Raw genomic sequence first — 27,061 nt, forward strand, 5'->3', positions numbered from 1 at the left:
GGCTTCTGAGAAGAGCTTTTCCCATGCAAAGATACATTTCACCATATTTTCCTCTAGTTCTTGTGTTTTTGTTTTTAATCTTTAAATTTTTGATCTATCTTAAATTTATTTTGGTAGAAAGGATGAAATAGGAATTCAACTTAATTTGGTAAAACTGACTTTACAGTTACTCTAACAGATAACTGTATAGTTATTCTAACACCATTTATTGAATAATCCACCTTTATGATGTGAAATGTCACCTTTATTATTTGCTGGGTTTTTTTTTTTTTTTAAAGATGACCAGTAAGGGGATCTTAACCCTTGACTTGGTGTTGTCAGCACCTCGCTTACCCATTGAGCAAACCGGCCATCCCTATAAGGGATCCGAACCCGTGGCCTTGGTGTTATCAGCACCACACTCTCCCGAGTGAGCCACAGGCCGGCCCTATTATTTGCTGATTTTTGATATATTGTTCTTTCCTTTATTATTTGCTGCTTTTCATTATATTATTCTTTCTAAACCGTTGTGGTCCATTGATTGGTTTGTCAATGTTACCAAGTTGTAGTTTTATGTTTTGATACATGGGTGGGGCCAGTAGTCCTCCTTTATAAACTTTTCTAGTTTTAGTTCCTTGAGCAAGTTACTTAAAAAGTACTTACACGTAAGAAAAACATCATAATTTTGACTCAAATTTGAGTAGTATTTTAAAATGTGGTTTTTTTCCATAAATAAATTAGTGCTGCAAGACAATTTATTCCAAAGTAGAGTTTATTTCTTGTAGGTGATTTTTTACATAGATGACTTTGTAAAACTTTTCCAAACTGGTGTTTAGATGGAATTGTTCCAGGAGATATTAATTCCACTTAAGAAGAAAAGAAGGGTGATAGGGGCAATGCTTCCTCTCTGTCCTTGAATATCATCAGTGTGTATTGCCATACTGTAAATTTCAAGAAGTTCTGGAAAAAGGCAAAATAAAACTTTGTATAAATTAACATTTATCTGAATTATTTGAGCATCACTTTCTTTCTGTGGTATACAGTAATATTCCAAACAACAATTTGAGATGTATTACTTTTATGTATGCCTAATATGCTAGCTACTATTTTAGGTATTGATTTTTTTTAAAGATTAAATGTCTATAATAAAAATGTATTTACCTTGTTAAAGGGTTTGGGAAATATTGAAAAGGGGAAAAAATCACCCATACTTCTGCTGCCCACCACCCAAACATGACCACTCTAAGCATTTTAGTACGTTTTTAAAAATATTTTCATTGCAGATTTCTGTTATAGTTTTTATTATGCTGTATATACTCTGAATCGTGCTTTTAAATTGTTTTACACAAAAATAAAAGTTGTGTGTCATTTCATGCTTTTTCTTTGTGGCTTACTGTGATAGCAGTGTTTCTCAATGTTGGTTTAGGGACTCCAGGGGTTCCTAAGATTTTCAAAGGATCTGTGAGTCCAGCTATTTCATGATAAATCTAAGACATTATTTGCCGTTTTCATTCAGTCTTTCAAGAGTGTACAGTCAAATTTTTCAGCATCTGTGTGACATGATATGGCAGCAGACTGAATGCAGAAACTGATAGGAAAATCCAGCTGTCTTTTTTGTCAGATATTAAAACGTTTGCAAATATGTAAAACAAAGACATTCTTCTCACTGAATTTTTAAAGTTATTTTTTGTTAAAAAAACAACAACAACAACATTATGTTAACATGTAAAAAGTTTATTTTAAGAGTCTAAAGGGGTCCTGAGACCATAAAGTTTGAGAATTGCTGCTGTAGTGTATTTAATATTAAAATGGGTTTATTTGAATTAAAAATATGCGATCACTTTAATTTTATTCTTTTTATGCAAGTGACTTCCATTAAAAAATATATATATATATGTGTGTGTATATATATATACATATGTGTGTGTGTGTGTGTGTGTGTGTGTATATATACACACACACACACACACACACACATATATGGTGTGTGTGTGTATATATATATATACATATGTGTGTGTGTGTGTGCTTTGTAATCTGACATCAAATCCAGGGACTGATATACTGTTCTTGAATTAAGTTAGACATGAGATTTTTTCAATAGTAACTTTAGTTTGTTGTTATTTTTTCCCCAGGCAGCTGAATATGTCCCAGAGAAGGTGAAGAAAGCTGAAAAGAAATTAGAAGAGAATCCATATGACCTTGATGCTTGGAGCATTCTCATTCGAGAGGCACAGGTTTAGTGATATAGGATTACATTTCCTTCTCTATGGGTCCAATCACACTACTTGGTTCTGCAGTAAATAATATTTTTATAATCCTAACATTGTAAATGCTGTTTATTGGTTTTCAATTTTAGAATCAACCTATAGACAAAGCACGGAAGACTTATGAACGCCTTGTTGCCCAGTTCCCCAGTTCTGGCAGATTCTGGAAACTGTACATTGAAGCAGAGGTTAATATTTTATTTTATTTTTTCTTATATAGCATCTGATGAGAATTGCAACATACACTATAGTGATAGAAAACAAGTTAGGAACATAGCACAATTAGGACAAGGAGGATTTAAATGTCTCTTGCCTTTATTTTGTAAAATAGGTATGAAGGAGTAATTAAAGTGAATTTTTGAAATTTGGGTCTTTTACAAACCTGATGATTGTTGCATTTTGGAGTTGCAACAACATTAAAACAGTTTTAATGGTATTGGAGTGCTTTAGCCTTTTATTTACTTGTCATGTGTCAATTTATTGCCTCCTGTGTCATTTATTTAGAACTCATTTTTCTTTTTATTCCTACTTACAAACTAATATGAATGGGATTATATGAAAATACAGAAATGTTATTTTAGTTTCATAGGGTATTTTGAGTGTCTGATAAAATGAAACATTTTTAAGAAAAGAGTTATTTCAGATTTTAATTTTGTGAAAATGCATGGTTTGTCAGTGTAAGCACTTCAATAATTTAAGGAAACTTTTTTTCTGTAAGATAAAGTTTACATTATGCAGGACTAAGCTAATGTGACTCAAACCTATTTAATCATAATTTATCCAATGATACTTTGGATTTTTTTTTTTTATTTGTCTTGAAATTTGAAGTTAGGCATGTTGATTCTAAAGAGTAAGGACCCCATTCTTGATTATGATTAGAAGGAAAATATTAATTTTTGGAGACTGTAATTAGTAGTCAAAATGATAATAAAGTATTAATGTATCAATAACAGTTGGTACCAAGTAATCATTTTCAGCTTATAAATTAATGGGATGAAAGGGGGGAGATGGAAGTAATTGATAGCCACATTAAGCGGAAAACAATACCCATTTCTATTCATAATTTATAATGCTTATGCACTATTCTTATTTTTAATATTAATTTTGTAATGTAAATTCTCAACATAATTAAGTACACTGCAGCCTCAACATAACATTTTCATTATATCTTAAATTTGATAATATGTGAGTCTGTTTGGCTTTAGTCATCAGCAGTTCTGAACAGACTTCAGTGTCACCTGTGATATGTCCTCAGAATGGACCGAACCACAGCAGATTAAATAGAGGCTACAGTATACTCGTAATTTGTGCAGTAGTTTAGATTGTATTACTTTGTGGAGAGGGAAATAACTGGACAATAGCAGGAACATTGTGTGTGTTTTATTTTTGTGCATTTGGTTGTGTATGTGGTAAGTATGTTTGTGTGTTGGTGTATGTGAGAGAGAATGTACCTTACATGGAGTCTGATACTTTGGTCCATGACCATATCCTTAAGGTTTCATTGCCTATTCTCTGGAACCATTTGTTTCCTTAATATATTTAAATCACCAGAGTAGAGTGGCACGAAACTCAACAAGTGAGGCCTGTCTGAAGTATGCCAAAGCCAGTGCTGCTTCATATTACTCGTTAAAGCAAGGAAACTGGATCACCTGCACCTGGTCTGCATTCTAGTCTGATTTTACAAACACATTAGCTTATATTCAGACTCATCAGAAATGATCATAATTTGTAAATAATCACTTTTTTATAATGAAGTAGTACTTTCTGAGTTTTTGAAAAAATTTTTTTTTCAAATATTCAGGCATTATCCATGCATTTTTATTATAGTATAAGTTATAAGTTAAAATTTAAAAAGTTAAATTGGCAGTGAGATACTCCATTCTGTAATTATGAACACAATGGATTTGTTTCTTCCATTTCCTAGCTCTCAAATACAAACTACATTCTAAAAAAGAATCCCAGGAAAAGACCAGATGTTAATCCAAGGGGCTGAAAGTTGGCTAAATAACAGGCTTATTTCACATAATACTTCAGAACTGCTAGTAGCTGTCTGATTTATTTAGTTGGTAATGTTTGCAGTTATTTCATACTCACACACACAAATATATATGTATGTATAAAACATCTATTGAGAAAAATGATAAAGAACCTATATGTGTATTTTTAAAAATTTATATTTCTGGTTTAGGAATTATGATGTTATATTGAATGCTGATTTCAGAAACACATATCCTGAGCTGCGTTTTTCTCTTTCCTGATTTGCTCTTTATTTTTATTTTCACATTTTATATTTTTGTTTAGCCTCTGAGAGGCTAAAGTTTCCTTTGGTCATATCACTCAATGTGACCTTTAATATTTCGGGAGAAGATTCGTAACCTATTCATAATAATTTCAAAAAATCTGAGGTGAAAATAAGAATGTCTTTACATTGAAAGTAATACAAACAGTGTTTACTTAACATCCTGTATTCACTCTTAAGGAAATAAAGTTTTTTTAATACATTTGTTGTAACTCAGTGCTTCATGGCGTGAAAATTGTAATGTTTCATTTATTTATATTCATCTAAAACCAACTTGTATGACTTTAAATACATTATTTTTTCTAATAGAAAATACATACATCTTTAAAAACAAAAAAAAACTTGCTTTCCCAGAGAAATTTTTTTCAAATCCTATTTAAAAGTAGAAAAGGAAAAAAGTAGTTTAAAATTTTTTTCTTTTGAATTTGAAACATCACTTGAAAATGAGAACATATTATAAGCAATTATTTAGGAAAGAAGTTAATGATACTAGTATATCAGCCGGTACGTCAGCTTTTCTCATCTTAGTGTTTAGTGATACCTACTTTCCTATGGAAAATTTGGATTTTAAAATGTCATATTTAATTCATTACCTGTGGGTTTTTTTGGCTACAGTTTGGAAATTGTTGGAGGTAAAGTTCTCTTGTTCTAGTGAACAGGCATTTAGGACCAACCTCTATGTATTTATAATATAATTATATAATTTCAAAAATTAGGCCAGAGTAGTATCATATAACATATAGGAGATCACATTTTACCTCAAGTCCCTGAAATGTATTGCTTTACTCTTGGGTTTCTAAACGGCTACTTCGCATGATTTAACAATATTGTAAACAATAACAATAACAAGCAATTGTGTGACTATCCTTAAAGTGATATAGTTATCAAATATAGTCTAAATACGATCTCTGTGATAGGAAACTACTTTTGCTGCTGCTTAGTTTTAAGTAAACATTTAATACATCTCCAGCTACTTAATTCTATGTAGATGTCTTAAGTGCAATTTAGTATATTTTTGAGTTTAAGAAATGTGAGTTTTTAAACACTTAGGGTTAAGTGGAATACCCCAATCAGAGCCTCAGTGCACTTTAAAGAATTCCTTTTTTTTTTTTTAACAGTGATCAAAGGGTCACTACGTATCACAAAATTTAGAAAATCTTTACAGTTTTGCCATATTCTTTTAAATTGTCATCTACAGCGCCCCCCCCCCCAACCTGGTTTCTGTAGCTTTTCATGTAATTAGGTAGTCAGTGTGACAACATGTGAGCTACAATATCTTATTGTTAGAAGTAATTTGTTTTGAGCTGGGCCACATTCATAAGAGATTTTCCTACTGAAGGATGTTTTTTATTGGTAGCTGAAGGAGAAATGAAGAAAGTAATGCTGCTGGTAATAGCAACAATGTATCATGCTGTTTGTGAAAGCTGTAATTATTTAATAAAATTATATAGATGATTGCTTTTTATTTAAAAAATTTTAAAACATGAATTCTTTTTTCTATACTTGGTTTTTCTTTCCTTATAAATAATGGGTTGTGAAGTATACATTTCAGTTTTTCAAAATAACCTTTCTTCGTGGAAAAAAAGACTTAAAAATAACCGTTCTTCTTGGAAAATGGAAGTGAACTCAGGATGGAACATGAATGACCTAAATTCGAATAAACCTCTCCAATGTTGATACTGTTTTAATGCCATTACATAGCAGTTTAAATTACTGTATTATAATGTTTTGTATATATTAAGCAATGTGATTTTTAAATGTAGATGAAATTATTACATTATCATATAGATTATGGTAATTTCAGTACTGCAGATTGCAGCCTTTTTTTAAAAAGCATCTGTACTCTTTTCATCTGCCCTTTTCCTGTTCGTAATAAATGTTGGTCCATGTCTGTGTGATTATTCAGATTTTACTCTAAAACTCAATATGCTTTTTAATCTACGGTTTCTTAAATGCATATTTAAATGTAGAATAGCACTGTAAAAGAAAACAGGAAGTACTTGCAAAAAGAACTGAGGGATCAAATATCTAAAAGTGCTTTGAATAACTAAAGGACTATTTGATAAGCAAGGGAAATATTTGCATGTTCACTATTACAAATAGTAAATTATTTTAGTTTTTTTTGAAATGTCTTATACCCGTCTTTTTTCCTATCCATTATTATAGCAAAGATGTTTGGGTGTTGTCACTTCTACTAACATGGTCTGTACATTTTTTCCTTTGGGGTTTTCTTACTAAAACTATTTGCAAAAGGACACAGTCACTTAGATAACACATTCCTTTAAATAAAATCTTGTTTTCTAATCTTTCTGTCTTCTAGGTCACTTATACTTTTATGTGAAATGTAGCCATTTACTTGTATTTTCAAGCAAAAACCTGATTGCCTTTATATTTCTCAACATTATAAAGCAAAACTATAATCTCCGCAGTCATTGGTAAACATATTTTAAAAATATGATCATTTTCTTTCCTCTGCAAAGACTCTTAAGTTTTTACCCCAGCTTCTTTAAATTCTATTCTTTTATGTAACGAGAATTAACTATATATTCTGAAAATGTGGAAAAGGCTTCTCTAGGTTTATGATAAAAAGTACATACATTCTTAAAATAGTTGTGAAACAAAAAGGATTATTGGATCATGCAATTTGAAGTTTTCCTGGGGGTAATTGTGTTTTAGTCTAAGTTTTTTGGACATCTATGGAATAACAATACTGACTATATAATACCTTTACTCCATTTTTAAGAATTATTGGGCTTTGTCATTAAGATCATAGGGAGTAATTTTTGTATGTGATCCCCCATCCCTATCCCATGAGGTATTAAAGATATGCTCCAACATGTCATCCATGAAGAAACACAAACACTTAAGCCCTTCATTATATTGCAGAGCTAGAAACCTTCATATTTGGAAATAGGACTAATACCAACACACAAAAAGCCTTTTTAGGGTGCTTAGCATTTTTGGTTCTAACTTGATCATAGGAGAACCAGGTGGCAATTGACTTTATCTTAAAAAACAAAAACACCACTTAAAGTCACTGGGTCAAGTATTCTCTAATGGGTTCATTGTTTTTATTTTGTTTAGTATGTCAACTATGAAACATCTATTCATTTTGAAAGGAGTCCGGTTCAAGGCATTTCTGGGAAATGAAGATGTTTAAAATATTACCAGTGATATCTATAAAAAGCTGCACCTCTGTGTGGACAAGAATGCATTTATCGGCTTGTAAATAATTTCATTTTAAAATTTTATTACTTTAATTTTACTAAAGTTTTAAAGTTTAATTTTTATTACTGAACTGTGTGGCTCTTAGCAACTTTATAACAGAAAACAAATAGTTCATTAGTATTAATGGAGTAATAGGTTGAAGTCTGTAGATTTTTTTCCCCCACATCTCAGAATCCACAACAATTTGAACAAAAAAATGTGAATATTTGCTTTGAATACAACTTTCTGAGGAACTCAGCTGCTTTTCTAAGGCTCAGGGAAGCGTAACATGGGTAAGTTTCACCATTTTGTATGCTAAGAGACCTCCAAAGAAAAATTTTATTTGGAAATGTTAAGTGATAGTTTTAAAGACAAGTTGAACTCAAAGACAGGATTGAAATGTAGGTTTAGAATACATAATAGCTGTCTTTAATCTTTCTAAAATCTAAATAGTCCTATTCATGTGACAGAACATGTTCAATTACACTTTTATTTAAATGAAAAACTTCAGCTCTAGCGTATACAGATGACATTATTATAAGTCTTTATTTTGTCTAAAGATTTGTGTATGGGAAGTGGTCTTTTTTTATGATGATAATTTCTGCAACTTTTCATATTGAATTTGAACAAAAAAAGTGGTGGCCATTTCATGATGATGGTTTTCTTGAAAAATTTTCCATTCACCAAGCTGTGAATACTTCAATGGACAGACATTATGTTTTAAATCAGGAATGTAGAGCTGGAAGATGAGTTGTAGAGCTCCCTCATTTTACACATAAGTAAAATGAATCAGAGATTGTTATCCCTTGGAGCCAAAGTTTACAAACTTCACTGCTTTAGGATCACCTAGGAAGCTTTAAAAGCTTACACTTCCCAGTTAGCAGTTAGCGTACAAGTATTGCTGACTTGATATTCAATGGATGGGCACATCTATTTTTGTTTCTTACGTGTTTCTGGAAGCCAGTCTTAAAAATTGAGGCTTTAGAGGGCAGTAATTGAATCTTACTGCTGTCAGTATATCTCATATCTGGCAGAATACTCCCTATACTTCTCTGGACAATAAAGTGATTCTCTTGCCTTGTTCTTTGTGTACAATCAAGAAGCATCTATTAGGTGCTTGGAATATTGTGGTGACTATTTCTTAGATCCATGATCAATGTTAGGGTTGTATCATTTTAGCTTAAAAAATGAAATCACAAGTACCAAACTCTTTAAGATCAGACAACCTCTAAGGAAGTCCCAAACGTTATGAGAGGGTCTCTTAAGCTGGGGAATGTGGCTTAAAAGAATTAACTGCAGCTTTTTGTGGTAGCTAATTTGTACCCTCTAGAGAGTTTAAGCAAGAATGCCACATCATAATTTATTTTCAGTTTATTACCTAACATCCATTCATTCAAATAATACTTGAGTCTTATAAATATGTCAGCTCTTCTCATTCTTTTTGGACACAAAGTGTTCTCGTGAATAACCAGTTATTTCTAACTTTCTGTAGTCAGATAATCCATTTTTTAATTTTTCAGTAGGAAAAAAAAAAGATGTGCAGAGTTTCTCAGCCATTTTTAACTCATGTCCCCTTATATATATGTAAAAAATAAAAAACAAAACCCTCAACTATTTACTTAATCGTTTTTGACAGTAATTTTAAAGTCAAGTATGATGACTAAAAGTAAACGAGGTAATTTTAGAATGGGTTTTCCAGGTATAATTGAGTGTCTAAGCACTAACAATATTTAGAAGTAGTCTAAATTTTATTAAAAATGTCAAAAACGACAGTACCATAGGAGGTATTATCTCATAAACGTGCAGACATTTAGATTATTAGTATTTAGAGTTGAAGAGCCAAACTGTATACCAGAGGGTCACATGGTTTAAGCTGCTTTGTTATCGGTTGAATAGCACATAAGAGCATTGGTTTTAAGGGTTACAAACTGATTTCTATAAGCACATTTTATGATGCATTTTAAACTTTATTTTGAAATTATTTTAAGCTTTCAAAAAAGTTGCAAGAACAATGCTAAGAACTCATGCTTCACACTGACTCAACATTTTGACATATGATAATCCTTTATAATATAGGAGCTTTGGTGGCATACACCATGATCCTTAATACTTTGATATGTTTTCTTATAACAAAGGTACACAAACAGTTATCAAATTAACTTTGAAACATTACCTAGAACACTTTAATCTGCAATCTGTTCTACTTTCCTTACAGTAATGCCTTTTATAGCAGTTTTCTTCTGAATCAGTATCTAAGGTTATTATATTTCATTCGTCTTTAGGAATTGTTATTCCAATTTGGTGCGGAACAGTTCCTCAGTCATAATTTAAATTTGGTGCTTCCTCATTAGATTCAGGTTATATGTTTTAGCCGAAAAGCTACAAAAGTAGTGTCTCCGTGTATCTTATCCAGAATCACAAAGATGTTCATTTGCCCCTTATTGGTGATGTCAGTTTTGATGATGTGGTTCAGGTTTTGACTCACTGTGTAGTTATTTTTTTCCTTTTGTAATGAATAGAGAAAGTGAGATACTTTGAGACTCTGTAATTTGATGGAAAAGTATCACAGACTCAGACAAGAATCATGAATAAGTGCTACAATCAGTGATACTTTTCCATCAGATTATCTAGTATTTTTCAGTATTTTTATTGTTAACTATAAATAGGTACTTTATTAATGACTCAAACTTTAAACTTATTATTTGTTTGAAAACTATTGGAAAGTACTAGCCTTCACTCCCAACTATGGTTTTTTTCTAAGAAGTTTAGTGAGTGTGGTTAGAAAAACTGGTTTACGGGATTTAGTTGTTTTTGATTGTAGCAGTTTTCAAGTATAAAATCATTACTGTGACCTTAGACAAGTAATTTAACCTATTTTTTTCTTCCCAACTTTATTAAAATTTTCAAACAAATTTGAAAGAATAGTGAATACATATGTACCTTTCACGTAGGCTCAGTGTTGTTTGTTTTACCATGAATGCTTTATATTTCCATTTATATAAAAAAATACTGTCTTACAAAACCATAATACCATTATCACACTTAAAAGGAATAGTAGTGTTCTAATGTAATTTACTATCCAGTTTGTTTACATTTTTCTAACTCCCAGATTGATTCTATTTTCTAAAATCTCCCCTATTTCTATGATTGGTGGAGTTATTTGAATACTATGTCCAGTAATGGTCCTGTTGGGCCTTGTGTTTAAGTATCAATTTACCACACAGATTTCATACTATTTCTAACTTGCCCCTCCCTCTCTGAATAAGAAAACTAATATGAACTCAGTTTCCAATAATCTGTAAATTACGACATAAATGGAAAAGTCCAATTGACAATTCTAGACAAGACTTGTCTTTAGAACTGCCATTATATTTGAGGGTTAGGGACAGTTTTTTACATTTTTGTTTACCAAGAGGCAACTTACTTTAACCTGTTTTACTCTGAATTTTAATGTATTTGGAGTCGATTACAATTTTTGTGGATCTTACCCAAAATATGCATGGAAATGTACAAAGGTTTATCAAAAACTATGTGGAAAGATGGAATTAAAAGATAATACAAACCTTTCTATGAACTTTTTGAAGACCACCTCCTACTGGAGTTCTTAAAAGTAATGTGTTTTTCTTTTTCTTTTTTTCCTTTTTTTACCATCTTGCACATGGAAGGTGTTTTTCAGTTACCTTTTACGTGTAGGTCTACAGTATTCCTAAATTTTGTCAGAAAGTATATGAGAGAGATATTTTTGGAGAGGAAATGTTTTCTGTTTTCTACAGTAGATTTTTAGGCGTTAAAAAATCTGCATTTGTGATAGTAATTTTTCCTTGTTTCCTCTTTTTCTGGTCTGTTTTGTATTATCTTTTAATTCTGTTTTTCCATGAACTTTTGGAATTATTCTTGTATATTCAAAACACAGTGACTGGTACTTTATACTGGAATATGTGGTTAATGCCAATTTTCCCTTTGACATAGGTATGCATAATCCCATTTTGGGGAGATATTCAGTTTTTCTGATATGTAGAGGGGTTAGGTGGTTTCTGATATGTAGAGGGGTTAGGTGGCTTTCCATAGATCAACAAAATTAAGTGTAAGCTACTGGGAAGTAAGTGGGAAAACTGGGGGCTTAGCCTCAGGTGTTCTGATTCCTCGGTCTGGGCTCCTAATCACTAGCCACCATGCTAATTAACCTAAGAATAAAACCTATATAGTGTAGCTGTGGAAATAGCTGAATAGTAGTTTCAAAACTGACTTTTTTCCTTTTCTTGCATTCTTATTTAGCTCTCTCAGTATTGTCTATCAGGATTTTGATGTGCATTTGAAAAAATAGATTATAGTTACAGTCACATAAAATAGCTTCAGTGGCATTTTCAACAAATCTTTTAGATAGCATGGTACAAGAACATCCGTACAACCTCAAGTTGTGCTTTGTATAAAATCCTACCTCTAAAATTCTAATTGCTATTCTGTGTAATACTGCCTTTCACAATTTTTTGAACTTTTAGCTGTATGTACTTGGATCTAATTTCAAATAACAGAAAAATTCTGTACATAAAAGGGGCAAGTCTTTGTAATTTTGTATTTTTAAGATAACACATTTTTTACCATTCTGAATATTTGTTCTTTACAGTCCACATTAATGTGAGAGCAGTAACTGTCTGTTTCTGATTTAGCAATTAGGAGCATTATTAAAATGGCATTTTCTTAAGGTCAAAAATTAGGAATTTAGGTAGAGTATGTTAGCCTTTGTTTGTTTTGTTTTGGCAGTTGGCCAGTAAGGGGATCTGAACCCTGGACCCTGGTGTTATATAACACTGTGCTCTAACCAACTGAGTAACTGGCCAGCCTTCATGTTAGCCTTTGAATATCTGCTTACTAAACAGTTGCCTTCATATTTTTCTTTCCAAAGAAGTGTAGAAGTCTTGCAGAATAAGTTTTCTGATAGGATGGACTATATTCATTGTGATAACTTTTTTGTAGGAGAGATCTTTAAATTTTTTGAAATCTTTAAATTTGAAATTATGAAACAATCCTCTCAAAAAATAAAAATGAAAGATTGAAGTCAGAGGGGTAAAATCTCTAAGAAAAGTTATGAAAGGATCTTGACTACCATAGTTAGTGAGAAAATCACATTTATTGAAACTAGTCAGCATTTTCAGTTACTTGTAATTTGTGGATTATCAGGCTTAAAGATTCAAAGCATACTTTTTGAACACATCTCCAGTCTATGCCACTGAAAGCTGAAATATCTTGCAGCTACCTGATAACTGCTCAGTTGATTCTAAGTAAACTATTATGATGTTACATCAAAATTTGAATTATTTACCTATAAAACACAATTTGCAATTCTGAGTTTCCCATAATAAGAAAGCTATAGAATTTTACTTTAGTATATTCAGTGATACTTAATTCTAAGATATTTTGTGGATAGGTAGAAAAGTTTACAAGTGTGTTAGCAAATGCTCTTGGAAAGTAATTTTGTATGTAGAGGACTAGTCCTTAAAAGTATCCTGAAATGGTGGATTTTTAGCACAATTAAACTTATAGATGTCTATTGATATATCTGCCTGGGTTATATTCAGATAAAATTTCCCAAAATGTTAACACTGTTTTTTAGTTGAGCAATTGACTGTTGAGTTTGTAGATTTTCAAAAAAGTCATCTGGCGCTTTTTCAGGCCCCACACCATGTGCATATTTTCATAGGTTTTTATGTGGCTATAGGTAAAAAAGTAAATGACATGACTTGTTTCAGGTTCTTGCTCTAACCTTATATATCAGGGAAAGATGAGGGAGTTGCCTTCCTAAATTGCTTCTAAAATTTATTAACTTTCCAGTATCTGCTGAATAAACACATGCCAGGCACTATTAAATGATATGGGCACCTCCGTGAACAAATTTGGTATAGGAGACAGTTTGGTATAGGAGACAATTATAATACTGGGTGGTAAATGCTTTGACAGAGAAAATGTGGGGAAGGGTGGATGAGGACTGGTCAAGGAAATCCTCTAGAAGAACAGTACTTCTAGACTGAAGTCTAAAGTATGTGTGGGACTTGCCACAGCATCCCTGGCAAAGAGAATTACAAGTGCAGAGGCCTTAACAAAGGAAAGTGAAAACATGCTTCATTTCAGGAGTTGAAACAAGTTTATCTTGATAATTTTTAAGTTGAATTTTTCTTCTAGTCATGACTTATAACAATTACATGAAATTTTTCTTAATTACAGAATTATATGAATTTAACAGTAGTTAATTTAGAATTGCAGGCAAGCTGTTAGGGACTAGAGTTGGAGAAAAAGTATGAACATCTGAAATTTTATAATGGCTAAAATACTAAACTAAATATAATTTTGCTCTAGAAAAACCTTAAGTGAGTTATTTATAATTCTGGGCCTTATTTTACCCGAATGCCTGGCATTCGGTATTTAATTTAATTTAGAAGTCAACTGACAGCGGAAGCTTCCTGTTCAAGTCTCAATTCTCTTTTGGTTTCATTAATTTTTACTTTGTATTTGAGTCTTAAGAAACTAATATAGGATTAAGAAGCTATAAAACCTTCCCTTTAATATTCTTCATATGGTGTAAGTAAAATGTGACAATAATTGGCTAGAGTTTTCATTTTTTGAGGAATAAAAGCCTTTTCTAAGGAAGAAAATTCTTTTCCATAATAGGTAAAATTTGATGAGTCGCATCAAGTTGATTCCTGGAAATATTTTCATCTTGATTAAAGTGCATTTTTATTAAATCCAGTCCAAATTGACTTATTGTGCACAGAAGAAAAGATGGCTCATTTGCTATGAATTTTATTAATGAAAACAGCATATGAAACTTTCCCCCATTTTTGGTTAAATACATAAGTTAACATGCAAGTGTGCACTAAAAGGTACAGTCATACCAAAGGGACAAAGAATCAATAATCAAGATTAAAAGAATATCATTTATTTTAATGTCAAAGGTTGAAACTTAGTTTTAAACAGAACCCTAAAACGCGTGTGCTGATGTCTTTTGAAAACTTTTGGAATACCTAAAACTTAAAATTAAGAAAAGTGAAAAGGACAAAAATAGTGATTTCCAAACATCTCAAAAAACAAGAAAGTTGGTGGAGCTTATGATGTTTTCTAATTTTATTGATTTGTAAAATCCAAAAATCTGTTAAGGAGGGAAAATTGCCTAACCTAGGCAGTGTATTATAAGGATGGAAGAATTAATAAGAATTGTATTGTTGTAATAGTGTTAATATTGTATTTTTTAGAAAGAAAATTGTATTACATGAAATAAAATTTGTTTATAGCAATAAGTGGATGAGGATTATAGTGAAACTTTGATCACTGGATTAGTTCTGGTTCTTGATTAGATTTGGCTACTTTCTGGAATCCCTAAAAACATTAGAATAAGCAGGGCTCTATTCCAAGTAGAGATTAGATATAATTTTTTTTAATTGGTACATTTTTAATGAATGTATGTCTGTATTCTTAGTATCATATGAAAAGCCAAACAGCTTTATATGTTTAAGAATCAGATATTTCTTAAGAAGTTCAGGTAGGCTGATTAATATTTAATAGGAAATTAGTGTAATGAATGAGTACTAGGATACCAACTAAAGTATAAAGTTTCTTGTATAATATCTGTCTGGTAGGTTATCCACATAGTAAAGTCTCTTCTCTAGTCACATTGGCATCCTTGATGTTCCTTAAACTTACATTCCCACCTTAGGGCTCTTCTTTACATTAGCTGTTTTATCTCCTCTAAAAAGAGTTCTCCAGATTAGCTCCTCTGCCTTCTTTGAATCTCTAGAAAAGTGTTATCTTCTCAGTAAGATCTACTGTGACCACTCTATTTAAAATTGCCACCCCATCAAGAATACCTCAGAAGTCCTCATCCTTTACTGTCTTGCTCTTTTTTCACCTGTAATACTTATCACTTTCTAATACACTGAACAGTTTTCTTATTATGCTTTTAGTTCATCTCTTTTGTACATTGATATGTTCCAGGAATCCAGAACAATGCTTGGCATATAATGGCACTATAAGTATTTATTAAATGAAAAATCCACATATAATTGTATGTTATAACTTGAATATAACTGTATGTTATAACTTGAATTTTAGTTTTTAAAAATTTATACTATCGTCAATTTATAACAAAATGTATTATTTTCATGAATATGAAATTGTAATTGGCCAGTACTTTACTCTTAACATATAGGTTTAAAAAAGTATGAATTATCTAATACCCCCAAACATTTAAGTATTTTAGAGTGGGTTTCTTTGACATTTAGGATTATCTTGATGTGTAACGTAAGAGAAAGATCTTTATTTCTTTAAAAGATTATTCAATTAGAGGGCTAGCCGGTTAGCTTAGTTGGTTAAACCGCAGCCTTAAAACACCGAGGTCACGGGTTCAGATTATTTGTCCAGCTGCCCAAAAAAACAAAAAACAAAAAATGCTGTTTGAGCATGGGTGTATAAAAGATTACCCAATTAGTGGCATTACTAATTTACCTAGCACTTTGAAGTGCCTTTTTAAAGAAAATTGGTTGCTTTCAGATAAAACTTTAAAAGTTAAACCCAATATGGAAGGTAAGTTTCTGGCTGGATACAATAAAATTTTAGGCGTATATATTGGAGTAAAATTTCTGAGATTGTATATGTACATACATGATAAAAACTTGAGTTTTCACGTGTTGGTTTGCCAAATTTCCCAGATTGATCTGTCAAATTAGTAAAGCATAAACTTTAACTCTTCTCCATCCGTTTTTGATAAGTTTGACTGATACTGTATATTTGCCCAATGCCAACGTCTGATTGATGAGTGGAAAATCATTCAGATATTTAGATACTCAAAAAATATATAAGTTCCTATTTTAACTTACTCCTTTTTTTATTTTAAAAAAATATGGTCTAGCTTCATTTTTTAAAACAGTAGAATTCTGTGTTCAATATCGTTTATTTACCATTTTACTTTTTGTGTGTGCTTTTCACCCAAACTTTTTACTTACGCATAGCAAACATTAAAGGTAAACACAAGTTGCTGGGTTTATAAGGTGTTTCAGAAAACTTAATTACACTTATTTGGGAATTCTATAATTTAGTAAATATATTTGGTTAATCAAATTTTGTGATAACTTTATTTTTAATCTTTGGAATTTAGTGTTTCGATGAACATTGGATTTGGAGCTTTTAGTTGCTTTTCATGATAGTTTGCATGCAAAACTTTTTCTTAATTTTTTGAAAGCTTGATGTTAATAAAATATATTGAAATAGACTACAGTAACATGGTGAGCTAAGTTACTCAGATCATCTCTCTCACTGAAAACAACTAAAGCTGCTGGACAGACTTCAGAACATCTTTAAAGCATTAGAGAACTGACAGCATAGTAAGGAATTACCAGGTCAAAGCCTAATTGGAGGGGGAAAAAACACACATGGAGATAAGCAGAGTGCGTAAACTGTTTTTGCCCTGAGAGCATTTGTCATACTAGGAGAACTTCAGCTGCAATTTTGGAGTCTTCTGGGAAGGAGCTCAGACAGCAAAAGCCAAAGCCCAAGTCCTGCTCAAGATGAGGTTTCCAGTGGGACATCCTCTCCCCTTGAAGCTCTGACAGTGAACCAGAAATAAATCTTTGCCACCTTCCTACTCTTAAGAAACTGAGGAAAATTGTTTTGATCTGAGTAAAATGGAATGGGGAAATCTTGAGATGTTATAACAGTTGTCCTTGCATGGATTTGTGCAAATAAACATCACTTGGGTGGTTCGGAGAAACTCAAGCCATGAATGTAAGGTGTTCTCAGCCTGAATTAGGCCCCTAGGTTCCTAGTAACAGCTTATTCAAACGCTTTCTGGAGTAATGCACGTTCACCTTAGGCCTCAAAGAATCTCCGTAAATAATCTTCCAAGGAAAAGGAGTTCAGTTGTTAAAAACTAAGGAAACCACATATAGCAGAAATAGACCTCGAAAGACTTCAGAAACTAGAATTAAGATTGAATTAGGTTAATAACAGATTAAACACAGGTGAAGAAAGAATTGGAAAACTGCGGTAATCCAGATAGGAGCTTTAAGAGAGAAAGAGGGTAGAATGAAAACATGTCTAATTGAAGTTTTAGAAGTAGATGTTTGGCAGAAGCACAATTTGAAGAGAGAAACACTAAGGATTTTCCACAGTGATTGAAGACTTCAATCAATAGATTCGGGATCTTTGTTGAATCCCAAGCAGGATTAAAAAAAAAAATCACACCTAGACACATGAGAACGAAACCTATAGAAGACAAAAACAAAAAAAAAAAAAAGCAGGATTAAAAAAAAAAATCACACCTAGACACATGAGAACGAAACCTATAGAAGACAAAAAAAAAACCAAAAAAAAAAAAAACACAAGCAGCTGAATACCAAAAGACAAATGACCTTCAAAGGAATGGCAGTTTGACAACAGCAACAAGGGAAGCTGGAAGACAATGAAATTGCCTCTTCAATTTGCTTTTCAAAAACAGCCATCAACTTAGTTTTATACCCAGGACCAAAATCTTTAAATTATGGCGATGAAATAAAGACATTTCTTGGCAAGGTGAATAGAAATAACATTGTCAAAGTTACACATGTATTTTGGGACTTTTTTTGCTTTGTAGCTGGCTTGTACAGGGATCTCTGAACCCTTGACCTCGGTTTTATAACAGCACTCAACCAACTGAACTAAGCAGCCAGCCCCTTTGGACATTTCTAATCGTGGTATATAACTTAAGCTAAAAGAAATGTGTGTATATATGATATACTCTTAATAATATTTGTTTTCTTAATAAGCTGCTTCTCCCAAAGTCATTCTGTTCCAACGAAAGCTCTCATAAGTGAAAGGACTTTTATTGGAATTGTAATAAATGATATATTTTTAGCTCCATTTCTTTAGGATAAAAATTATGAATTTTGTTTTTATCTTTATTAATTTATAAGTAGATTTGGTAAATCTTACCTGATTAGTGCCAGAGGTTTATAGTTTGTGGCATCAAACAAGTGCTTTCTAAGAGAAAATGCTGACTTTAGTCAAGCCAAGTATGTCACTTCAATCATTTTATTATTAAATGTATAATGCTTTATAGGACAATTTGACTTAGCTGGAAATGAGTATTTTTAGTAATCTTGAGTTACACCATTGTCTCATTCAATTACTCAGTATTCATTTTTAAGTTTGGAAATTACCTGACTAAATCAGTTAAATTTTTATGGTAGTGCTAGTGCCTCCCAACTTGGCTGTTATTGCTTTTTATTTATTTATTTATTTATTTATTTATTTATTTGACCAGTAAGGGGATCACACCCCTCGGCACAGTGTGGTCTGCACCACACTCAGCCAGTGAGTGCACCGGTCATCCCTAATAGGATCCCAATCCGCAGCCTTGGCGCTACCAGTGCCGCGCTCTCCCGAGTGAGCCACGGGGCTGGCCCAATAGCTAGCTTTCTTTTTAAAATCCTTAGATTCTACTAGATTTTTAGAGGCTGTGAAAGTAATCTTTTACCTTAAAAAATATTGTTAGTTAAATAGTTTAACAATATACCTCTAATTTCTGTATATATAACATACATTCTATTACTTTTGTGCATTTTTGGAATATTTGCTTTGAGAATTGATGGTAAAAATACTTGTACAGAAATATGTTTAAACATAAAAGAAGCCCCAAATAGTTATATATCACCTAAAGAAGTTTATATATATATATATATATATCAAGTTCAAAAATCAGAAGATACAAAAGGGACCTACAGTGAAAAGTCACCTACCTCTGTCCTTGAACAACCAGTTTCCTTCCCCAGTGAGCAACCAGTTCCCTTCCCTCATGACAGTATTTTCTTACGAATCTAGAGATGTTTAATGCACGTACATGCATATTTTTTTCTCCTTTTACCTTAATAAATGCCTATTATATTTTGTTTTGCTCCTTGGTTGTTGTTGTTGTTTTTATCTATTTTTTGCTTAACAAAATGAACTTTGGAAATCTTTTTTTTTTTACAAGTATATGATATTTTATTTTATTTAACCTTTTCCCTACTGAAGGATATTTAAGTTCTTCCCCAGCTTGTTTTTATTACAGATATTACTGCAGTGAGAAATTGTATGTCATTTCTATTTGTATAGATATATCTGTAGATTAAGTTACTAGAAGTGGAATTGCTGGATCAAAATGAGTATGGGATTTTTTTTTTTTTTTTAATTTTCTATATCCATATGGCCTTCCACAGAGGTTGTCACCATTTTAAATCCTATTGATAATCCTTGAAAGAGCCCATTTCCCCAAGTCCTCTCCATATGGTATATTATTACACATTTTGATTTTTGCTAGTAGTCAGAGGTAAAAAATGGTCATCTCGGTGTGGTTTTTATTTGCATGCCTTTCATGCACGAGACTAAGCATATTTCCATGTTTAAGAGCCCTTTGGATTTCTTTTTCTGAGAACTGATCACCTTAGTCCATTTTTCAATTTTATTTTTCTTATTTGTAGGAACATTGGGGAAGTTAAAAGAAACTTAATTTTAGCACGATTTGCTGTTGAGAAGTTCAATTAATTTTGGTACAACATTTAAATAGTGTGTTATCTTTATTGCTTATGCTTGTTTTTCTCAGTGTCAGAATGAGAGGAATGATAATTATGTCCTGAGGTGAAAGACCAACATTTTCCTTTGTTATTTTGGTGTTCTAATTGACCTGCTTTAAAATATTTTTCTTTCAAATACATGTTTTGTGCTTAGGTTTTATTTGGTTGGTCAAACGTCTAATTTCCCATTAAAATCTGATGTTTGCAAATTATTTTTCTCATACATCTTTTAAGTCTTTTATATTCTTGCAACTGAACATTAGAAAGACGTGAGAAGACTTGAATACCCTTACGAAGTGAAAATAGTTTTAAGTAGGTTTTTTTTTTTTTTTTGGTCCTTTTTGAGACCGGCCACACCACGCTCAGCCAGTGAGCGCTGTGAGCACACCGGTCATCCCTATATAGAACCCGAACCGCGGCAGGAGCGCTGCTGCGCTCCCAGCGCCGCATTCTCCCGAGTGCGCCACGGGCTCGGCCTTTAAGTAGGTTTTTAAAGGGCATTTTTCTGTTTCTAGTTGTATTCTTTGTTTTCTGAAATTGACTTGCCTATAAAATACTTGTAAAAAAATCTTGATTCACACTACAGATTTTCTTAGTTATTTTGTAGAAAATAGTAGACATCAAAATCACGAAGGCATCTTTCAAGAATCGGAGATCCCTTAGAAGTGAGTTTTACATATAAGGATTATATTTATTCTAGTTACTTAACATGAAACATTTCAAAACCAGTTTTCCCATTTGTGGGTAAACACTTCATAGAACATGGTTTTCCAGCATGCATACTCTCCTATCCAGTAATTTATCTCAACTGTAGCAATTTGAAACCTCATCCTTTACCTTGTGTGCCTACTGCAGCAGAACAATGGGATGTGAGGAGAGAAACAGAACAATGGTCTTGTGCCTGTTCCCCTCAGGCATAGGTAGTGATTGGGAAAGGGCTGCCAGGAGCTCAGCGTCTTTGAGAAACAGCACTAGGAAACTTATTTTCCTATTATTTCTTACATTATTATCATTTGATAATCTGACAGCTTCACTGACCTGTTAGGTTAGAACTGGGCAGAATTAGACCTGTATTAGAATCAACTAGAAACAAGGGCCATATGTGTTTATTAGAGTACAGGAGCCTTCCCCCAGACTTCATTTACTGGCTAAAGTATCTTGACCTAGAGCTTGCTATTCAGATATCTTCCCTTCAACTTTCTTCACATTTTAGAGACAGCACAACGACTTCTTTCTTACAGCAGGAATTCCAGTATAATGTCTACTTCATTCTTGTCTATTAAAACCTTAATGGCAGCATTACATATGGAATTTAAACATAATTCTTGGGGCCGACCTGTGGCTCACTCGGGAGAGTGTGGTGCTGATAACACCAAGGCCATGGGTTCACATCCCATATAGGGATGGCTGGTTAGCTCACTTGGGAAAGCGTGGTGCTGACAACCCCAAGTCAAGGGTTAAGATCCCCTTACCAGTCATCTTTAAAAAAATTAAATTAAAAAATAAACATAATTCTTTACCTTTGGTAGTACCACTTTGGAAATGTCATCACAAATACATTTGGAGGAGATAAAATCTGAAATACAAACCAAACATTTCAAACTATATAAATCAAATTACAGGGAAAATAGGGCATGCTTTTGTTAAGCCTTTAAATATGGCTCTATTTGGAGTAATGCACTCAGGAATTTATGGGGTAAGGGAAAAAAGTTTTTTAAGTACCTAGTAAATTATTTTATAAATATTCTGTTTAATCTTGATTTTTCTGGAATTTAATATTTTTACCTGAATTTTTTCTTTGGTTTTTATTAAAATGATTTGTTAGCAATGTCTACCTCTTCACACATCTACTTTCAAAATTCCTGATTTCCCATCTTTTACATGGCTATTTGAAGCAGTGTTACTTGGGAAGCAGAATTTGAGAAATAGAGACTATGTTTCTATTGAAGAAAATTAATGGAGAATGGAATTAATTTGAGTGTGCTCATGAGTAAATGTGAAATTCTACTAATTTTCAAAGTCCACATTAGGGTTTTAAGTAGTCTTCCATTTTGTAAGATTACTTTTGTTCGAATTGACTGACAGTATAATACTCAACACTCGTTCTAGAACTTTTTATTGAAATGAAGCTTTTTAGTTAGTGTTTAACAAGGATTACAGAACTCATGATGAGTTTTCTGTATAAGTTATACATTTACATTTCCCTTGATTCTTTTTTTTTTTTTTTTTTCTTTCTCGTGGCTGGCTGGTAAGGGGATCCAGAACCTTGACCTTGGTGTCATTAACACCACACTCTAACCAAATGAGCTAACTGGCCACCCCTTCCTTGATATTTAAGATAGTATAATATATTCATTCTACAAGTTATTTTTGAATACTTATGGGTATGCAAAAAAAATAACGTAGATTTTTATCCATGTTCATTTGTTGACTATTTATTGGACATCTCCTATATGTTAGGCACTGTTTTTGGTGCTGTGAAACAAAACATTAAAGTCTGTGCCTTTGTGGAATTTTAAAAATGATGTTGGCTCATTTGTTTTCTAATGAGTTAACGGAATTATACCTAGATGGACTACTGGAAAAATGCAGGTATAGTTGGCCCTAAAAACAGTTGTCACTAAAACTAAATACATGGGGCCGGCCCGGTGGCGCACTGGATAGTGCGCCGCTTGGGAAGCGCGGCGGCGCTCCCGTCCGAGGGTTCGGAACCCACATGCAGACCGGCTCCCGCTCACTGGCTGAGCAAGGCGCGGGAGCAACGCCGAGGCTTGCGATCCCGTTGCCGGTCCCCGGTCCGGTACGGGGGCAACACTGAGGGTTGCGATCCGTTGCCGGACACGGAAAAAAGACAAAAGACAAAAAAAAAACAAAAACAAAAAAAACTAAATACATGGATGAATAATATTTTTTGAAGTAAATGGTTGATTTTTTTTTTTTTCCTTTTTTGTCTTTTTTACTGACCGGTAATGGGATCGCAACCCTTGGTGTCCTGGCCACACCATGCTCAGCCTGTGAGCGGGAACCGGTCTCCACATGGGATCCGAACCCTCGGCGGGAGCGCCGCCGCACTCCCAAGCGGCGCACTCTCCAGTGCGCCACCAGGCCGGCCCATAAATGGTTGATTTTAAAAGGCAAGCATAGGGCCGAGCCCTTGGCGCACTCGGGAGAGTGTGGCGCTGGGAGCACAGCAGCGCTCCCGCCGCAGGTTCGGATCCTATATAGGGATGACCGGTACACTCACTGGCTGAGCACGGTGCGGCCGGTCTCAAAAAGGAAAAAAAAAAAAAAAAGGCGAGCATAAAGAAGTATCAAATGAATGGAACTTGAAAGAAAAGAAATGGGAGGAAAAGCAAAACTTGTCATGACTATTAGAAAAGGAAAAGAAAACATTGTATTTTTCTCATTTAAAGGGATAAAATATGTATTTATGGTAAGCACAAAGGAGAAAATCCAGGGCTGGCCGTTAGCTAAGTAGGTTAGAGCACAGACTTATAGCACTAAGGTCATGGGTTCAGATCCCCATACTGGCCAACAGTCACCCTTCCCCCCAAAAGGAAAAAATCCATATTCCTATTACCTTTTACTGTAACTTCATCACTGTTAATTTTTCTAGGTCTGTATAAAATCTTAGAACTTTTGAAACTTGTGTTTTTCACATGGTATTTTTGTTATTATTTATTCTACAAAATCACCTTTAATGGTGGCATAGTGGTAGTCCATTCTAGATTAATGCAGTTTAACCAGTCCTTTATTGTACACTTATATTGTTTCCAGTTTTTTGCTTTATAAGAAAATCTAATGTAAATATAATTTTACTTAAATTTTTGCACATGCATAATTGATTCTTTAGGCTGACCTTTTAAAATTGTTATTTCACTATGAAAGGTTGGTGGTATGATCTTTCAAACTGAGCCAGGTAATGATTTTTTTAAGTTGCTGCAGAATTTTAGAAAAAATGGCCAATGTGTAGTTTGTCCAGGAGTAGAGAGAACAGGGATGAATAAGTGTACAATTTTGGTGGAAAACATGATTAAGATATTATTTGATAAGCATTTTTTAAAAAAGAGTCTAGAATTAGGGCATTTCAATATCAAAATAGAAATAGTTGCAATCCCGTTGCCGGTCCCCGGTCCGGTATGGGGGCAACACTGAGGGTTGCGATCCGTTGCTGGACACGGAAAAAGACAAAAAAAAAATAAATAGGTATGGGGGCAACACTGAGGGTTGCGATCCGTTGCTGGACACGGAAAAAGACAAAAAAAAATAATAATAATAATAAACTATGCATATAGAACTGAGAAAACTAGAATTGGGTCATAATGGAAATGTTGATTGTCTTTTCTTGTATAAGATCAAAAGCAGAGTTGTAGAATGTAGTTAGAATATGATTTCTGATCTAAAAATAATTTGAGTAGCAGTATTGATAAAAACATGGAATATTTTAGTCTAAGGAATGTACTGTAAGTTTTGTAGAATGAGGAAATGGGTTATTTTCACAATCATAAATCTATGTTGATAGATAAATACAGGAGGAATGCAAGTTGCTTTAAAAATAGAGAAATGCAATCCATTGAATTTGTATCCATTTCACTATAGAAATTTAATCCTGTTTTTGAAAAATGATTTTAAGAAAATCTAAATGAAGTATTACTCATAATGCTAGGTATCTAGTATGAATGTTATACTTGATTCTACAGTATAAAAACATGGGTAGAATTAAAATAGTAACAAGGAAATGCATGGAAAAATATGTGAACCCACTGGATGCCATTGAAAATTAGGTAAGCAAAATGGTATTTTGATAGGAATCTCAGAATTGGTAGGAAATTATCTTGATTAGTGAAATTAGAATGATCTACAGTAGAGAAAGTAACTAAAATAAGGTTTTTATCCAAAGATAACTCAATTGTTAAGGGTTTTTTACACAGCAGTTTTCAATTTGTTTGCAGTGAGAAATATAGTGAGAGATGAAAGAATTGTAAAGAGAGGTTGGTTGGTTTGTTTAACTTTTTTGGGTTTTTTTAGCAGCTGGTAGGTATGGGGATCCAAACCTTTGACTTTGGTGTCATCAACACCATGCTGTACCAAATGAGCTAACCAGGCAGCCCGTAAAGAGACTTTTAAGTAAATGGTTTTCTGAAAAATTTCCCCTCCACACAATTAAAAATAAGTTGTGTGCCTACTCTGATGGGAGATTAACTCAGCAAATGAGAGCAGGGTGAGATATTTTCTAAGGCAATGTGTAGAAGTCATATAGTAATCCTGGAGAAATTGTATTGTTGAATAATATTTTAATTTTGCCTGGAAGGATTTTTTTTTTTTAAAGATGACCGGTAAGGGGATCTTAACCCTTGACTTGGTGTTGTCAGCACCACGCCCAGCCAGTGAGCGAACCGGCCATCCCTATATGGGATCCGAACCCGGGGCCTTGGTGTTATCAGCACCGCACTCTCCCGAGTGAGCCACCGGGCCGGCCCGGAAGGATTTTTTTTTTAAGAGAACAATTCATAAAAGCTGTAAGTTTAAGATAGCAAGGTAGAAAAGACTATAAATTTGTGTGCAATAAGCTAATGTTAGACATTTGGGGAAAGCAAGTCAACACATCTACTTGAGTACCACTCTGGCTGTTCAGTATGGAATTGATGCAGAGTTTTAGATCAGTCCAGTAGCTTGTAAACTTGATTCTCTGACCTCCCTGATAGCCCAAGGATCTCAAATGTACACATTTCTCATTCTCAATTTTAATTTACCTTCTAGAAAGAAGATCTATGCCATACGGCAATTTTGAGGAGTGATAGGGGAGATGACCTAGTGGGAGGTAGAGTAGCAAAACCAATTGAGCCATGAAAGTTAACTAGTGATTTTTGATGCTAAAGACCAAATTATTCACTTTTCTCAAAAAGTAAATACCCTGCTGTATTTTTATTACTCAAAAACTGCAGGTTAATTATTCTTTGAAAGGTAATGTTTGTCATGGTATTGACAAACTATGAAGAGTTTTGGTGTTTATTAAGTGAAACAGGCTGGTTCTATAATGTTAAGTAATGGTGTTGACAGATGCTCTACAAATTGGAACATCGTCAAATTTAGGTCAAAGTTTTACTTTTGACAGTCTTAGTTGAAATCGTATTCCCCAATTTACCTAGCAGTTATTTGACTTTTTTAACCTCGTAGGTTTGGCTGAGAATTTAAGAGCATTTAAAAACATTTGAAGTGGGGATGTTTATATCCAGAGAAAAATACTAGTGAATTACTACAAAGAGAAATTTACTGTCTAAAATCAACTATGATTTTCTTCATCTTAAAAAAAGAAAAAAAAATCCCCAACTCCCTTGACTGTTGTGAAATAGTTATGGAAATAAAATGTTACAGAAATATGTAACTGAGAAAAATTAACCCTCCCAGTGGTAACAATTCTGGGTCAACAGTTTTGTGTATATCCCTCTTGAGTTTATGTCTCTTGGACTGTAGATAGCTAGATATAATATATATATCAACATATCAAATGTATATACTACTTTGTGTGTGTATTTGTATGTGTTTATGTGTATACATATATTTGTGTGTGTGTGTGTGTGTATGTATGTATATATATATATATATATATATATATATGTATGTATGTTTGGGGGTTTTTTGGCAGCTGGCTGGTACAGGGTATTGTTGACCTTGGTGTTATAACACCAGCCTCTAGCCAACTGAGCTAACTGGCCAGTCCTATATTTTTAAAATTC

At 33.0% G+C, this 27,061-nt stretch overlaps 1 protein-coding gene across 1 annotated transcript in view; it reads left to right on the plus strand.

Annotated features, from left to right (window-relative positions):
* CSTF3 (cleavage stimulation factor, 3' pre-RNA, subunit 3, 77kDa) overlaps positions 1 to 27,061 on the plus strand; it is a 72,753-nt gene that overhangs the window by 14,814 nt on the left and 30,878 nt on the right. The window contains exons 2-3 of the mRNA XM_008573303.1: positions 2,115 to 2,216; positions 2,339 to 2,434. Coding sequence (XP_008571525.1) covers positions 2,115 to 2,216; positions 2,339 to 2,434 — 198 coding nt within the window. The remainder of the gene's footprint in view (positions 1 to 2,114; positions 2,217 to 2,338; positions 2,435 to 27,061) is intronic.

Source organism: Galeopterus variegatus, unplaced genomic scaffold (genome assembly GCF_000696425.1).
Source record: "Galeopterus variegatus unplaced genomic scaffold, G_variegatus-3.0.2 Scaffold899, whole genome shotgun sequence".
Taxonomy (NCBI): Eukaryota; Metazoa; Chordata; class Mammalia; order Dermoptera; family Cynocephalidae; genus Galeopterus; species Galeopterus variegatus.